This window comes from Aptenodytes forsteri, unplaced genomic scaffold (assembly GCF_000699145.1).
Source record: "Aptenodytes forsteri isolate BGI_AS27 unplaced genomic scaffold, ASM69914v1 Scaffold185, whole genome shotgun sequence".
NCBI lineage: Eukaryota > Metazoa > Chordata > Aves > Sphenisciformes > Spheniscidae > Aptenodytes > Aptenodytes forsteri.
In genome coordinates, this window is record NW_008796214.1 from 13,682 (window position 1) to 29,742 (window position 16,061).

A 16,061-nucleotide genomic window follows, 5' to 3' on the forward strand; every position below is an offset into this window, starting at 1 on the left:
TCTCCCCCTTTTTTTTTTTTTTTTTTTTTTTTTTTTAATTGCAGGCTGTTTCTAAGGCTTGGGATTTACACACACCCCCCCCAAACAAGCACTACCTACTTCTGTTTTCTTGCTTTTGCTTTATGCTTTCATTTATTTTATCCTTGTGTTCAGTCATTTTTCCTTTTGGGTCTTCATACATCTCTTTCCCACCAAACATGCCCTTCACACACTCCTCCTCTTATGGTGCCTTTGCTTCAGATGTAGCATTTATTTTGTGTTTGTCTGGCATGCAGTTCCCAAATGTCCAACTCTATTGGGAGCTCCCATCTCCCCTGTCCCAATTCTGCTGGGGCTTCTGTAGCTTCTCTTGCTCTTTTCCCCTCCCGAGACCCTGATAGAGGCAACAAAGCCATGTCTGCTTCATTCCTGGATGCCTTAAATGCATCTGGGCTCTCTTTCACAACGGAGACTGCAAAAGCTGCTGGAAGGGAGAAAGGGTGAACTTGAGGAGCAGCATTTGCCCTCTGATTTTCCAGATTTCTCTATGGCCATCAGTAAAGGCATAACCAGTCTGACACATGTTCTCGATGGCCTGTCACGCAGTGTTAAGGGTGGATCCAGCTTCCCACTGGACCAGAGCCACCAATTATACATAACAAGTGGCAACATTTCAAATGACTGATCCTTATCTATTGTACTTGGTAGAGCCACACAATCACGACTGACAGCACTACCAAATGCAGTCAGGAGAGTAGAAGCATCGCCCTTCTTGCACAGTGACAGAAACTGCCTCTCCCTGCCGTCAAAGCCATTCTCAGGGCTCATGGGGCAGAAATGTTTTTCCACCAAGAAAAATGCACAAATCTCACACATGGATATGTTAGCTAGCTAAATTTCTAGAGGGTACACATAGTTCCTTGCTAGCTTCACTGATGATGGGTTTTTTTTTTTTGACAGTTCAGCTTGCTTTATTTATTTCTACTGCCCGTTCAGTTTTTTAAATAGCAAAAACTCCAGCTGCTTTGCTTGTAAGTGGATCACCTCTGCAGTTTGCATTCCAACCGCCTGGTCTTGTTTAAGTCAAAATTAAAGCAGTTGGTGCTGCCAAACATTACGTTAAGTGAGAAAACCCTCTATCCTCATGAAATTTTAACACCCACAGGCTTCCACTGGAAGTTCTGCACATGAATAGTTAGCGTTAGCCATCCTTCACCTCAATAAAGCAGGGTCACCACCACATTTGGTCACAGGAGGCTCAATAAATTGTAAAGAATTCAGCATGGATCCTCAGAGCCCTTGATCTGATAATGAGAGAGGACCTAGCCTGGGATGGGAGATCGGAAAACTCAGTACGCTTCTGTAACTGATCCCTATAGGCTCCAGGCTGGAGCTAGTTCAGCTGCTGCCTGCAGTATCAGTATGGAGGGAGCTGCAGAAGCAGTCCTTTCCCAGAGGCTACAGGAACTGGATGCTCTGTGGAGGAATTTTCCCTCCTGAGAGCCCCTGTCCTTGGTTGGGGCCAGGCTTGTTATCTGTAGACGAGAAGTGGAAGCCTTAAGTCTTCTGCCCTCAACCCTTAGTAAGTTAGTGCCACTCCCACAGCTTCCCGTACAGATGAATCGCACAGATTTTCACAGCTGTGCAAAATGGCGAGGAGGCATTCTTTCATATTTGCAATTTGTCACAGGCTCCAAAAGCAGTGCCTGGAAATTACTTTGAAATTTACTCGATCACATTCCACAATCTCTCTGGGAACTTAAATTGATTTGAAGCAGCACGGAGGAAGAGAGCAGATAGCTCACGTGGCTGCGCTCAAAGCTCCGCACAGGGTCCAAGTACTTATTGCTGAAGGCTGCTCCCAATGGTTTCTGTGCTGTTAACATTCAGGTAACTAAAAATAGGATGGGATATTTAGTAAAGCATCCTTCAGTGCTGTTCAGCGACTGTATTACAGCTAATAGGAGACAAATGAAATAAAAGACATATAGCTGTCATTCCAAAGAGATACTAACTACCTCGGCTTGGTAAGGGTAGACAGAGAAACTGCCATTTTAATGCAGCATGTTTGCACAGAACTAGCCAGCAAACGAGGAAGTGACTAAGATATGACAGTTTTACAAAACAAAAAACAACAACAGCAAAACAAAACCCCCACCAACACAAAAAAAAGCCCAAAACAACCCTTATAGATTCTTGGCACAGACATAAGAACCACAGAGTTCTGCCCTCAAATTAAAAAGTGGCAAATTCTAGCAAGCTGATGAAGCCAACAACATAGCAAGATTGATAAGGACTGGACTGTGGGGTTTTTTTAACGGTCAATAGTAACACCCATATGTATCCTAATTAATATAAAACCTATTTAAATATTTATATTATTACTAAAGCCTGGAAGGACAGCATTTCTTGTGATCTGAGTCTTAGACCAATATTCAGTGTCAAAAAGACACCTATAAGCATGTTTGGGATCAGACCATCCAACTATCTACCCCTTTCTTCTGAACTGCCATTACCGGCCCCTTTCAGAGAAAGGTGTTTCTGAATATGATCCCACAAAACAATTCCCAGCCAGCAGCAGCTTTCACTGTTTAACTTCTAATGGTCACAAAAAGTATAGGAGGGTCTCCCAAGCAAACTAGCGTTGTGAATTGAGGACTGATCCTTTGCATTAACATCTCTGTATATTTCTCAGATCCAAATCGGCAACAAAAATTCCTGTTTACTTCAGCATACGCAAAGCATTTTCGGATATCCTCCCAGGATGCTTAATACTCCAAAACCAAAACAGACACTCTTCAGATGGTTTTTTTTTTAATTGAATATCATTTGAGCTGAGCGCCATGTAGTGTTCCTGAAATGATACTTATAATTAGCCTCTAGCCTCAAAATGGGAACTGGAAATGCTTTGATAAATGAATTGTAAAGGCCAGCCAGCTAGTTTCGTTGTGACTTGTGGAAACACATCTGTATCCTGTGCTGACATGCTATTTTGTTTTGCTGCAAACCACACAAGTCTGCATCTAGAGAGAACAACGTGTTAGTCATCGCAAGTGTCCTTACGCAGCCTCTTTACAACCCTTGCTGTCTGAAATTGCTCTCACCTTTTCCAGGCTGTCAGTTTACCTGTTACCAACTGTTGTCACTCCACTGAGATTGCCTGTCAATTTCCAGTCCCTGGATTTACACACAAGCCCTGTTTATCATCTACGATGGCCCAACCAATCATCAGTAAAAGAAGGGCTCAGTAAGCAATGGAGCAAGCCTGGGAACCATCACAGAAAGGCGCAGTCTTGCAGTAGTAAAATTGCCTGGGAGGCTGAAAGCAGAAGGTTGCTTTGGAATGCCACGGCACGTACGTGCAGGATGCCTGACAACACTGCGTTTGCTTTGTTTTGGATTTTCCTAATATCTTGCATGTTCATAGACTGGCATGACTGATACGGATCTATTTTAAGACAGCTCATGTCAGGATGGCCAAGTGTCCAGTTCTTGGTGGACGTCTACAGCGACATATGCCTAACCCATGGTGCAGACGAGGGCATCTCGGAAGAAGCAGCAAGACTTGAAAGTAAGATCTCACGCAACTCACGTTCCTTGATAATCTGCACAACCCTGAAAACAGAGATAGAACTGAGGTGGGCGACAGATAGGCAGCGGTGGCAGAAGTTGAGCAACTAGGGAAGAAAGGTCTCTAGGGTAAACCTCCCTTCATTTTACCTACATAAAGCACACCAATGAATCACAGAACTATCTGTGCTAGGTTTGTTTGCTTTAATCAGCTGTTGGTTAATTAAAACTCAGGCTATGGCTGTGTGGTAAACACGTCTTCTCTTAAAAAAGAAGTAATAAAGGAGCAGGGGAAAAGTCACAAAGCAAATCAAAGGGATGGTCGGAAAAGGGATAACCAAATCCTCTACCTCTGCTCAGCGCTTTTACCACTGCTTCTTATTGCCCTATGCCCCCACTCCCATAGTGAAAGGGGGAGCGCTGGGGGACAGGTTGGTCAGCCTCAACTCAATATGAAAAGATACTAGGATGAACAACAGGGTAGGGGGACGGGACACCAGAACAAATGTACAAGCACCTAAGAAGTAACACAGTACTGAAAAACAGCCAACATGAGTTTTTCAAGAAGAAATGGTGGCATACCATTCTAATTCCTTTAAGAGGATAATTGGATCAGCAAAGAAGAGTGGAGGAGGGGGTGAGCTGTATCTTAACCTTTTTAAGACCCATAACCCTACTCCATGCAACTTTCCTATAAGCAAACAAGGGAAATATTTCCTTGCTGTAATTACCATAAGGTGGGTGCATAAAACACTGCACTGAGAGCCCAGTTACCAATGGCTGACTGTCAAACAAGACAGATATTTGAAAAGAGGTACCATGGGGGTCAGCCCCGGGCTTTAGTCTATTTAGTATTTTCATAAAAAATTTGGATGCTAAAGCAGAGAGTTCACATACAAAATCCGCATATGATATCATGGTGGGGGTGGGAGAAGGGCATCACCAGTCCTTTGGAGAGCAGGTTTAAAGTTATCTTCATAAGCGGGAAGCAGGCCGAAAGCTAACGTGATAAAATCTCCTAAGAACAAAAGTAAAACATTGCTTCTCAGCAAGAGAGGCAAAAAAAAAGGCAAAAGCGCTGCTCAGAGAAGCCTCCCTCAGAGCGGCCGGCACACCGGCTCACATGGGGAATGGACTACGCTCCTCTGTACAGCCTCCAGTTCCGTCTGCCTGCAACTCCTCCATACAGACCCAAGTCCCTGTGACAAGGCATGACCTGCCACAGTAAGGGGCCAACACGTTCTCTCCAAGCCTCTTTTAACATCCAAAATTTAAAAATCTGTTACGCATTAGAAATACCAAAACAAATAATAGGCAGTATTGTTCAGGCACCTTCCCACACTATCAGTTAATACCTTATTGCCAAATTATTTAAACCAGTCATTTTTGGGGCTAGGCCCAGATTCGGGCATTGAGACTGAAGTTGTTCACGTGTCAGATCCTGCCACAAACAAAAAGTCCCCAACGTTTGCTATTCAAGCAGCTGTGGACTATCAGGGTCTCCTCTGATCAGTCCAGGTCTTTATTCTGTGGATACATATTCAGATGTGGATGACTTAAAAAAATACTTTGCATTCATCCTTAAACAATAAAAAGCCACGTGCCTTCATCTCGATTCTGTCCCAACACTGGGAATCCCATTGTTTCAGGAAGGGTTAACGGTCTACAGTGCTAAGATTAGGAGGCACCTGTCAGGAATAATTAGAAACACTAATGCACATTCTCCCAATGATTTGGCAGAAGTTAAACAATTTGATATGCCCCGTCTGGGAAAGTTAAAAGATCTCCCATGGAAGTCTTTTGCTTGCAGGAGTCTGGGAAGTCTGTGATGCACTTCTACAAGAAAAGCTACATGATCACAAAGATCATTACACAGACACAGGAGAAAGTCCCAAACACCAAGGGCTTCACTAAGCCTGGGGGGGGTGCTGCTCCAGCACATACTGAAATTCAGGAGACAACAGCGGGATAAGGTGAAGTCTGGCTGCCCCAGAACGGGTGACTGGCAGCAGCAGTTCTGCTGGGTGGGAGAAGGAGGGGAGGACTGGCTCCAGCTCTTCTCCACAGAGGCAGGACTGGCCTGGGGAGCTGAGAGGCCTGAACTTTTTCTGCTACAGGCTCCCTCCCTGCCCCGCCAGCACCAGCAGCGGGGTCCAAGTCTCAGAGCGAAGCTGCTTTACACAAGTGCGCCCGGCGCCTCTTCCTGCGAGTCCCTGGCAGGGCACAGCCGCTGTGGCCCGCTCTAACTCGGCAGTCACGAGGCCTGACCAGGGAGCCTCTGAGCTGACGCTGAATCGCCACCGCCGTGGGACAGTACATGACGAACAGAAAGAAGGAGCATTTTCCCAGCAGCACACATCCATCCCTAGGCTGACACGTCGAGAGAAAAAACCTGCACCGCAAAAGCGTAAACTGACAAGAGAGGATGAATGACTACTCAAAGTTAAAATTTGGGCTGCAATTCCGTACTGAAATAGTCAAGCAAAACCGCGGATAATAGGCAGGGCTACATCATAAAAAAAATCTCTATAGGGATGACTAAATCTTCCTGTCACATAGTTATCTGCTTAGATCAGCAACATCTGATGCTCCTGATCCACTGTGGTTGTTTGCAGGCTTGAGCCATAGGCAGTAGATGATTCAAAAGCAAGTTCTTCCTTTGTTTAAACTATCTCGCTTTATAAATTAATTGCATTTAATCACATGATCAAAGCCAGACTTTCTGTCGCTGAAGAAAACCAATATAGCTTAGTTATTACGTTTCATAGCTTATGCTACTCCAAACTACTGAAACATTTAAAAGCAGACAGCATTTTGCCAGTCTTCAGAGACCCACAAGCCGATTTAACCACACCCTTTACAATGAAAAATACAAGTCAAGCCAAGCTATCACAAAATTACAAGCAAACTAGATCTGTACTTCTTTGTAAAATATCCAGTACTCTGCAGAAATCCAGGCAAAAATGCGCCTGCACCACTGCTCAATTTGCCATTTTTTCTTCCACATAACACCCACGTAATATTCTTTATTATTCTAGTGAGAACATTACACGTCTTTGAAAGAGTCTCGATTTCTAGGACACTCTTTGTAGTGCTATATTTGCTTTAGCAGTGCTTATTACTTTTGCTTGACTTTGTGTAAATGAAGTTGAGGTTACGTGAGAACACTTCCTCTCGGTCAAGGACAGACAGAAATGTCAACATAAAACCACCCTCTAGTCCCAGAGAAAGAACTATCTGCCAATTTTGCCCCGGGCCAACTGTTGGGACACTAGGGTACAGGAGAAAAACAAGCAAATTAGGACTGAAGTGAGCTCACAAGGAAAGCATTCTGCCCTGAGGGATGTTTACCTCCTAAATGCGGCTTATAGGCTCTTTTACAAATACTGCTCAGACTGGGCAAGATAGAGGGGCAGTGAGATTTTATGCAGCAACGATTTCACTTTTGTGGATACACAAGTCTCTCTCTATTGTTAAAACATGTATTCAAACATATAGCTTATCTGCAACCATTTATAAACACATACATGTAACAGAGAGGTATAGAAATCCTGAGATTAGCAGCCCCTTCTCCCTCTTGCACACATTTGTTTGTTCGTTTTTTAAAATTCTTATGTATCTTTTTATTTAGCTTCCTGTAGGGACAGTGCAGCTTTGCTAGGAGTGAATGAGAATGTTTGGAAGAATAAGATTTATTTCAAAAGTAAGTTGCCATGAAATGTCTCTCTGCTCTTAACTGTCACTGGTTTCAAATAAATTCTAGGTTTACAGCTGTAATCCATATGGTTAAAATTGGCACAGTTTTACTCCAAGCATCGAGAACTATTTCAGCCCAATTCAGGGAAAAATACACGTGTGCCAGCAAATAATGGATTCTGTATTGTTAACAGTACAGCAGCTAAAAAATAAAATACAATTAAAAAACCAGTAATAATCACAGGTAAAAAGTCCACACTGCGGCTATTTTAAGGATCTCTTTTTACGAACAACTTTGTAGCATAGTTGTTCTGAGTTGCTAGGGTGATTGGAGGCCGGGGAGGGGGGGTGTGGGGTGTGTTGTTTTGTTTTAATACTCAAATACCCAATGGCTCGAACTCTGCTAGCAAAGTCAATCCCACCTTTCCAAACTGGCACAAAGACTATCACTATAAACACAGATTACACATTTTCACCTTCCCCCAAAACACAGGACGATGTTTCTTACCTATTTGGTCCTCGGGAATCAGCGATTCGATTGGGGGATCAAGTTCTGAGCTTTGGGACAAATAGTTCTTGACTTGGGTCATGAACTGCCGAATCGTTTGCAGCATATCAGTGCTTGAAACATGGCACTCCTTGTTTTCCTGGAGAAAGCTGACATAGTCCTGCACTAGGCATCCAAAATAAGTGCGTTTGTCCTGGGACATCTCTGCAATTTTCTTAATCATCCTCTTTTCAGGGGTCATGAAGGAACTAAAAACTCCACTGACTTTCCGTAGCTGAGATTTCACAATCTTGGGGAGAACAAATGAACTGCTTCTTTTCTTCTTGGGCTTCAAAGGGGGTGCCATGCTCTCTTGGTCGCTTTCCCCCTCAAAATCCTCCAGGCTGCTGTTAGTGTCCCCTTCATAGCCAAACAGCGGCATGCTCCGATCGAAGTCCAGCGAGTCAGACGACGAGGTGGAAATGCTCATGTCACTCAGTCTCTGCCTGCCTCCATTCCACGGTATGTGTGACTCAGAGCTGGTAGCTACCGTGTTTTTGTCAGCTGCTGGAGCCAGCTCAGGCAGGGTTTCACCTGGAACTCCAGCAGCTTCGGGCACACTCACTGAGCTGCAGCCAGGTCGAATTACCGCCGAGGTCTTTGAGCTACCTTCCACCTCTGAGCAAACAGCCTGCTTCTTCAGCCGAGGAGGTGGAATAGGGGTTGGTTTATTCTGCAGCAAATCCAAGCCTCTCTCTTTCTTATGGTTGACTGTTTCTGGCATGCTCGCCTGCTTTATAGTCCTGGAAAGCTGTGGACTCGTGAGGATGCTATTAATAGAAGGAGGTGGTGGCCGGGGCGGGGGGGAGCGAGGCCTCGCTGTGCCATTCACGTCTTGAGTTCTTGGGCTCTGCCTTTTCAGACTTCCACTGACATCCTGGCTGTGCACTTTTAAGAAGAGGGGATTAATGAAACACAGTGCTCCGTTGGTCTGGCTGCACTCCAGCTCTGAAGGCGTTCTGGTTCGTATAGAATGCACTCCATTTATAAGGCAGAGCTGACGCGAGTCTTTACAAGCACTGTCCAAAGGCACAGGCCTAAGGGGAGGTGAAGGATCTGGGGGGTTGCTGTTAGCCGGGGAGCTCCAAAAGTCTGAAAATCATCATTGCGTTAACATAAGAAGGCAAAAACAGCATACAGATGGCTTTCAGAACATTCAGCTCAATATCACCAGTTTCAAGTATTAAGAAATTTAGACAAGCTTTTATTAATTCAAGGGGGGGGGGGGAAATTCCAAGTGAACCTCTTAAAGCACCACCAGACGTAACTGCATGCTACACCCCTGGGGCTGCTCTTACTCATTTATAAATATCATGACCAATGCGTAGCTTCAAATCAGCCCACTGAACTAAGCTTAAAAATAAACTGAGAATCAAAGAAAGGAGTGGAGACCGTAACACAGTAATTCTTACCAACTTGAGACTGAAATGAACATAAACTACTCACTAGCATCTCACTCAGGAGAAATAAGCCTAGATTCTCAGCTGGTATTAATAAGCTCACTCCATTAAAGACAACAGTTAGGCTGATTTACACCAGCTGATGGCCACTCATCAAGAATTTTGGTTTGGTTTCTTTTGGTAGTGAACAAATGAAACTACACATGAAAAGACAGTTCACATTTTGCTGTGGTGGGTGCACACATAATCTTTAGCTACACAGACCAAATGCTCGCATCTCTTTAAGAGCACTGGCCTGCAGCCCTGCCTATGTAATCATGACATGGTTTGCCTGAGGTTTTAGACACTCAGCAGCATATAAATAGACCAAATGTGCAGTCCCACACCAGCAGTGTGGAAAACCTGTGCTAAACCAGCAAGTTTCAGCTGCAGCCTCTGCGCTTGTCCCAGCAAAGTGTCAGCATGTTTGTGAAACTGAGTCAACGGTAAAGCCCATCAGCTCCTGAAAGTATGAAGACTGAAACCAGACAAGCCCTTGAGGACAGCAATCGGACTGAAATAAGGGAGGAATACCAGAGGAGGGAGATTTTACTAAAATTTACCAATTGTGACATGGCCCCTTTTCCTGCAGTGTCAAGATGCCTCATTTGAGCTGTTGAGCAATGACACCTGGGCCCAATTGCATGACTGCCAAGCACTCCAAAACAGGGTCCATGCCTGACAGCTGTGTCTTGCCTACAGAACAGAAGACATGAAATGGCCCCTGGTGATAGGCCACTGCCAGAGAACATATGTAGGCACAGACGTATTTCTCTACATAGTCATGCAATGCTGCTGTTTTTTTCCTGCTCCATGACTTTACATCCCGCCTGCAGATCCCTCAGCAGACTGGCCAGCGTGACTGGCATGTGGGCTGTTGCAATCACACGTGATGTAAGCACCGCTGCAGGTGAAGCACAAGAGAGACTGAAAGAGGAAATCTTATGTTCAGCACGTGAAACCTTACAGGTTGGCAACAGCCTTAAAACCTTTACCACCAGTTCTTCCTGATGTGGTTTACTGGGCTACATGCTGTTGACCTGCCTCGTGCAGTTCTCCCTCTGAGCCTACAGCATAACAGAGCTCTGACAGGAGCTACAATTCTCCGTGTTCAGACCAGGATGTTTTGCGCCTATGTGTCGCTTAAGGAAAGCTCACACTTAACAGGAAGGGCCCTTGGGAGTTTTTAGGCATCTCTTGGGTCCACAGCATTGAAGGGCTGACTTCCTGGTGTGCCCTTTTGCACGTGGACACCTAAAACTCCACCAAAATCTAAACTCTGTTGTTGGTTTTTGCTCACAGAAACCGTGATCTTAATGTGGTGCATAGCAGGTAATTGATCCCAAATACACCAACCACACAGTTAGACACTGATCCATCAGTCTCCTCCTCTGATTTCAAATGTATTAGCTTAAAGAAGCAACACACACAATATAGACAGAGACTGTTCAAGAGCAAGACTAACTCTGCAGCAAGTAGGCCATGGTGCTTCCAGGTACTAAGGACAAGGACAGCGTGGTTACTCTGCAGAGCTTGCTCAACACCACCGTTATCGTCTCCTATGGAGAAACTCATCTAATGTTACTTTAAGGCTTCCAGGTGTCACTGGGAGACTGTCTTCACTACACGGTATCCCAATCAGACCTTTTTTTTTTTCCCCCCGTCCACTCAGCTAATCAACAGTTCCAAGTTTGCCTCTATTACCGTGAAAATCCATACTTTCACCTAATTACCTAGACTTGCAGGTAAGCAGTGCAGAAGTCATTTGTCTCCCTTCTAAAACAAATCCCTTAGTTGCATCACTACTGCAGCAAAACAAAATGCAAAGCAGTGCAATACTTCCCTGTGTATGGCTTTGCTGCAAAGTCCCACCAAATAGTTCTAGAGAGCCTCATGCTAACACTGATTTAGTGAGGATCTGTTTCTAAATCAAAGATGATTCAAAAATCTACCAGGACAAAGACTGCCGACAGTCAACTCTCCCTTCCTGCAAAAGGAAATGAGGCCGTTCAGCACTTCGCAGGAGTTGCTCAACAATTCATCTGGGTAAAGCCCATGTTTCAAATCCCACCAGGCTTTGCGTCTCCTGCAAGCTCAAGGTACGTTTTACAACAAACCTGTATTTGGTTGCAGCAGTCAAGTGATGCAAGGACACATCCTTGCATTTTCTTTTGTTATTTTAAAAATTTCATCCAACCAATGTGCATGGATGCATTCTATTCTGCAGATCCTATGTATACACTCCTCCTTTTATTAATATGCTACTGCATTGAGCCATTGATCTCAAAAATCACCATTCTAAGATCACACGTCAATCTGAAAGACATTTTATTAACAGTGAACCTCAGTTCCTACACTCTCCTGGCAACTCCAGCAAATTATCAAGCTAGTGCCTGCTATGTGAGCCTGCAGCCAACATTAGCCCTTGGAGAAGAAGCTACATCAAACCTCTGTCTGGGGATTTTAAGACTTGCTTTGCCCAAGGGCTGCCCAGAAAGGGGAGAGGAGACAGAAGGAAGGAAACAGCACTAACAAAAATATCACAGAAGGCACAGAAGGAAGGAAGAGCACCAAGGTCATCATTTGACAAGTACAAGGTTTGGCCTCCCCAATAAGAGAAGCTGCTTTTCCAAATGAAATCTGTATCGTCACTGACCAATACGAACTACTTACTGATACGGACTATTTCTTCGCACCAAGGTATCATTTGACAAGTACAAGGTTTGGCCTCCCCAATAAGAGAAGCTGCTTTTCCAAATGAAATCTGTATCGTCACTGACCAATACGAACTACTTACTGATACGGACTATTTCTTCAAACTTACAGCAATGCTACAGCGAATGACATCTATGTAGAGAGCTACTTACTCAGTCCAAGCTGAGCAATCTCTTCAAGTTCAGCTTCTGTCTTTGCTGCAGCAATAGCATGAGGCAACTTCAGGGTGAATGGAAGGACATCCCTATTGTCGAAAAGAAAAACAATTATGGTTTTCACAACAACATCCATAGTTTTAAAAGAACTTGTTTTCAACACTAGCAGTGGCTGAGCTCTAATTCTTTTCTTCTTCTTGAGCTGTGGCAGGTAGCAAGAACCTTAAACACACAGCACGCAATGCTACATTACCAACCCCAGGGCTCCTTTACATTGGAAAGTGGTGTGAAGTGCAAATGACACTCAAGTCCCAAGGACTCTCTTTAGGCTCATTTCCACAGAGCCATCCAATATTTTCTCCTATTACAGCAGCAGCTTTTACACCCGGTCTTTTACAAGCATACCAGTGAGATGCAAAAGTGTTATCTGCCCTTAACGCTTCAACAAAGCTTCTTATTTTCTGAATATGCTGTTGATTGCTCTCAAGGTTGAACTGCAGTTCTCAGAATAAAAATTTAAATGAGTACTCAGGCAGTTACCCTAAAAATTTCTAAGCTATGATGTTTTGGTGCTACTCCGTCCTAGGCTGAAAACACACTTCATTTAAGAAAGTCTTTCAATTTATTCTCGTATGTGTTTTTTCTTCACTGCATACTAGAAGTTCAATGGATGTTTACAAAGGGAGGTGCATGAACAACAACATAAGCCAAATCCAGTGTAAAAAGCTTTTAGACAGATTTTAAGGGACAAAACTACTTAACCATATGTACATTGTTTGAATACTACCAACCAACACTATACCTCTTGCTCGCCCAATTGGTACTGATACACCCTCAAACAACAGTGCATGATAAACTGCAAAATCTGTAGTAGAAGTACCTATGTAATTAAGAGTAAATGAGAACAAATGGAGCACAGGAATCCTACATACAACTGGTGTCAGCATAATTTTTTTTTTTTTTTAAGGCTGTGAACAAGCCAACCATCTGCGGAAACACAGACAGATAGTGGGTTTTTATCACATAAATATTCTCTGTGTTGCATGTTAACTCGTTGAAAAAACAGGATCTCAGACCACTGCTCAAATTCAAATCAAGCATATGCACGAGTGATACACTAGCTAAAAAGTATTTGAAAAGACACTTTCAACATCGTTACCACAGATAATCTAGAGTCTAGAACACCATCATGGACTCAATACAAAGATAGGTAACCCTTGACTCCTCATACAAACTGACTGGGTATCTACTGCAAGAAATTCCCTCTGGTTTTAGGAAATCGTCCTGGTTTTGCTGTGATGTACCAAATGGTACTCTCTCTTTCTCACAATAGCTACCCATCTGCTTCCCTAAGAAGCCTACACATTTTCCTCTTGCACCCCCTGCAATCCTAGACTGCTTCCTGAAGAGGACAATGATGCTGGGTAGATGCTGCCACTTAAGAAACAGTAGGCAAACAGAAACACTTTACGATGTTTCTCCACTAAATGGGGACATAAGCATCTGCTTCCAAAAGCATACCCACAATCAAAGAGTGAGCATCATTTACTGAAATCTCTGGACAGGTTTGCAGCTGAAGTTGTATTTATTACTGGTATCTGTGGATGGGTTTGCAGCTAAAGTTGTGCTTAAGAAGATGCACTAGGAAAGCCTTAACACCATGTCTAAGTTGTGATCGTCACTCTTTTCACTTCCTTCCCCTTCCCCAAAGGGCAACAAGGAATAGAACAATAAACAGGTGAAGAGCCTGGTTATGCAGTTTTGTATGTGCTTTCTGGATGGGAGGCCTGACTGCATCAGGATACTAAACTCACGCTTGGCTGACTGAAATACCATTAAGAAAATTAAAGCCACTTTGCAGAGAGAGACTCTCAGTTACGAAACTCATGAGCAAGGCAACAAGCTACTGTGTGTTTGTGGGCTTACTTTTAGCAAATGCAAAGCAACTTGGAGCCTTCAGTGACAGAAAAGAGGTAGACTAATGCGAAGAAATCTACAGTTGCTGCATGCTCCCTGTAGGCACTTAGAGGGAATTTACCAGAGCCTGGCTAGCATGCAGAACTGAAAGGGTGATAAGGAATCTCTCATTGAACTGCTTTTAAATGCAGTTTCAGCTCATTTCTCATCTCAATGCTGACCTTATTTATGGTCACAAATTACTGATGTGGTATAAATACTTCTTTCATCACATGCATGTACAGCTTGGCAAAATGGAGGCCTGTAACAAAGGGGGTCTAGATGCTTCTCCACCACAAACAAGAACAGTAAGCACAGCAACCTAAGCGTATCCCTAGTGAGCATTTCCCACACCAGAAATCACCACTGTCAGCACTAACTGGCAACCTCATTGCAGCAAAAGGACCATCAAAGTTGCCTCGCCCCGCTTCTTTCAGAAAACGCGCAGATGTGCAGTTTGGCCGTGTCCTGTCTGTGGATGAATGTAAGGCTTGAGCATTAGTCTGGAAGTTTTCACCAGTAAACTAAAGTCAAATTGAAAACAACTTAAAAAATAAAAAACACCAGCTATTTTTTCTCTGCATACGACCTGGAAAACAAGTTGGGCAGCCATAAACTGGAAAGCTGATGAGGCCATTTTTCTTGTTCACAATTTACACATCTCTCAGTTGTCATATTCTACAGTGACATTTTTCCATTATGCTCCTAAAATGCTTTTTACTAGCAATTCCAAGAAGTGGACATTGCAAGATAGTTTATGGTGCTTATTAAATGAGTTACAGAGCAGTTAAGAAAGCACTACAGGATATTAGCTAAAGTAAAGTTCAACGTAGCAACACCTCACAGTTGGGTGGGTAACATAACACCAGCCTTCCAGCAATCAGTACCAAATAAGACACAGAGACTTGCTTCCAATTCCCATCTCTTATTTCTCCCATTACCTTCTAAGACTATCCAGGAATGTCTGTAGATTGGCAACACAATCATAAATATTGGCAACACAATCATAAATATCATGCTAAACCAAGTCCTTGAGACTTTTTTTTCAAGACAGTCTAGCAAATGCAACTCAGAACATAACACCATCTTACCTGCTAATACAGTAGAAAGCAATGAGCCTGAATAAATCAGCAAAACTTATTCCAGACCCCTCCAAGGAAAACGCTGCGAAGAAAGTTACAAGAGGGAAAGAATCACACATCTATCCTCCATTGCCTAGAAAAGCTTAATAAAATGCATCTCAGATTTTTGCATAAAATTAGTAAGTTTGCACCATCAAAATAGCTACTGTTTGGTGAAAACCGTGTGAAGGAGTACGTGTCTCTGCTAAAGGCATTTTCAAGAATATAGCGATAGTCTTGGTGGTGGCTTTGTTTTTGTATTCCAAACATATGGTCTAATTCCTGGGAAACAGATCAAGCGTGATTAGAACAGCACAACGTTTCGCTAATAGACAATAAATCAGTAACTGAGGCTTTGTTTGCCCTGTGTACTAATATACCTAATTTTAAATCTCTTGTTTCCTCCTCTTGCATTCCATCCTACTCACTTGACTACTCCCCAGATGTATTAGCACCTAATGGGAGATGATAAATTTTCATTCACTTCAAAAAAACCATTTAACCTGAAAACCCTTTAAAAAAAACTCAGACAATTCTGCTTCGTGCCATTGCCTTGCACAATGAGGGAGAAAGACGCAAGCAACGCCTTTAATTTTTTCCCACTCCATACCATTGTTTCTTATTGATATAAATACTTGTTCACAGTAATAATGACATAGAAGTGTGTCGTGGTTTAACCTCAGCCGGCAACTGAGCACCACTCAGCCACTTGCTCACTCCCCCCCACTCCCGCTGGGATGGGGGAGAGAATCAGAAGAGTAAAAGTGAGAAAACTTGTGGGTTGAGATAAGAACAGTTTAATAATTGAAATAAAATAATAATAATAGTAATAAGAATATACAAAGCAAGTGATGCACAATGCAATTGCTCACCACCCGCCGAC

The 16,061-nt window shown here is 43.4% G+C and overlaps 1 protein-coding gene across 2 annotated transcripts in view; it reads right to left on the reverse strand.

Moving 5' to 3' along the window:
- Window positions 1–16,061, reverse strand: part of RIN2 (Ras and Rab interactor 2) — a 53,666-nt gene that overhangs the window by 10,031 nt on the left and 27,574 nt on the right. For both annotated transcript variants that reach the window (XM_009288427.1, XM_009288428.2), the window contains 3 exons: window positions 15,149–15,221; window positions 12,099–12,190; window positions 7,754–8,884 (listed from right to left, as the gene is read on the reverse strand). In XM_009288427.1, the coding sequence (XP_009286702.1) occupies window positions 7,754–8,884; window positions 12,099–12,190; window positions 15,149–15,221 (1,296 nt within the window). The remainder of the gene's footprint in view (window positions 1–7,753; window positions 8,885–12,098; window positions 12,191–15,148; window positions 15,222–16,061) is intronic.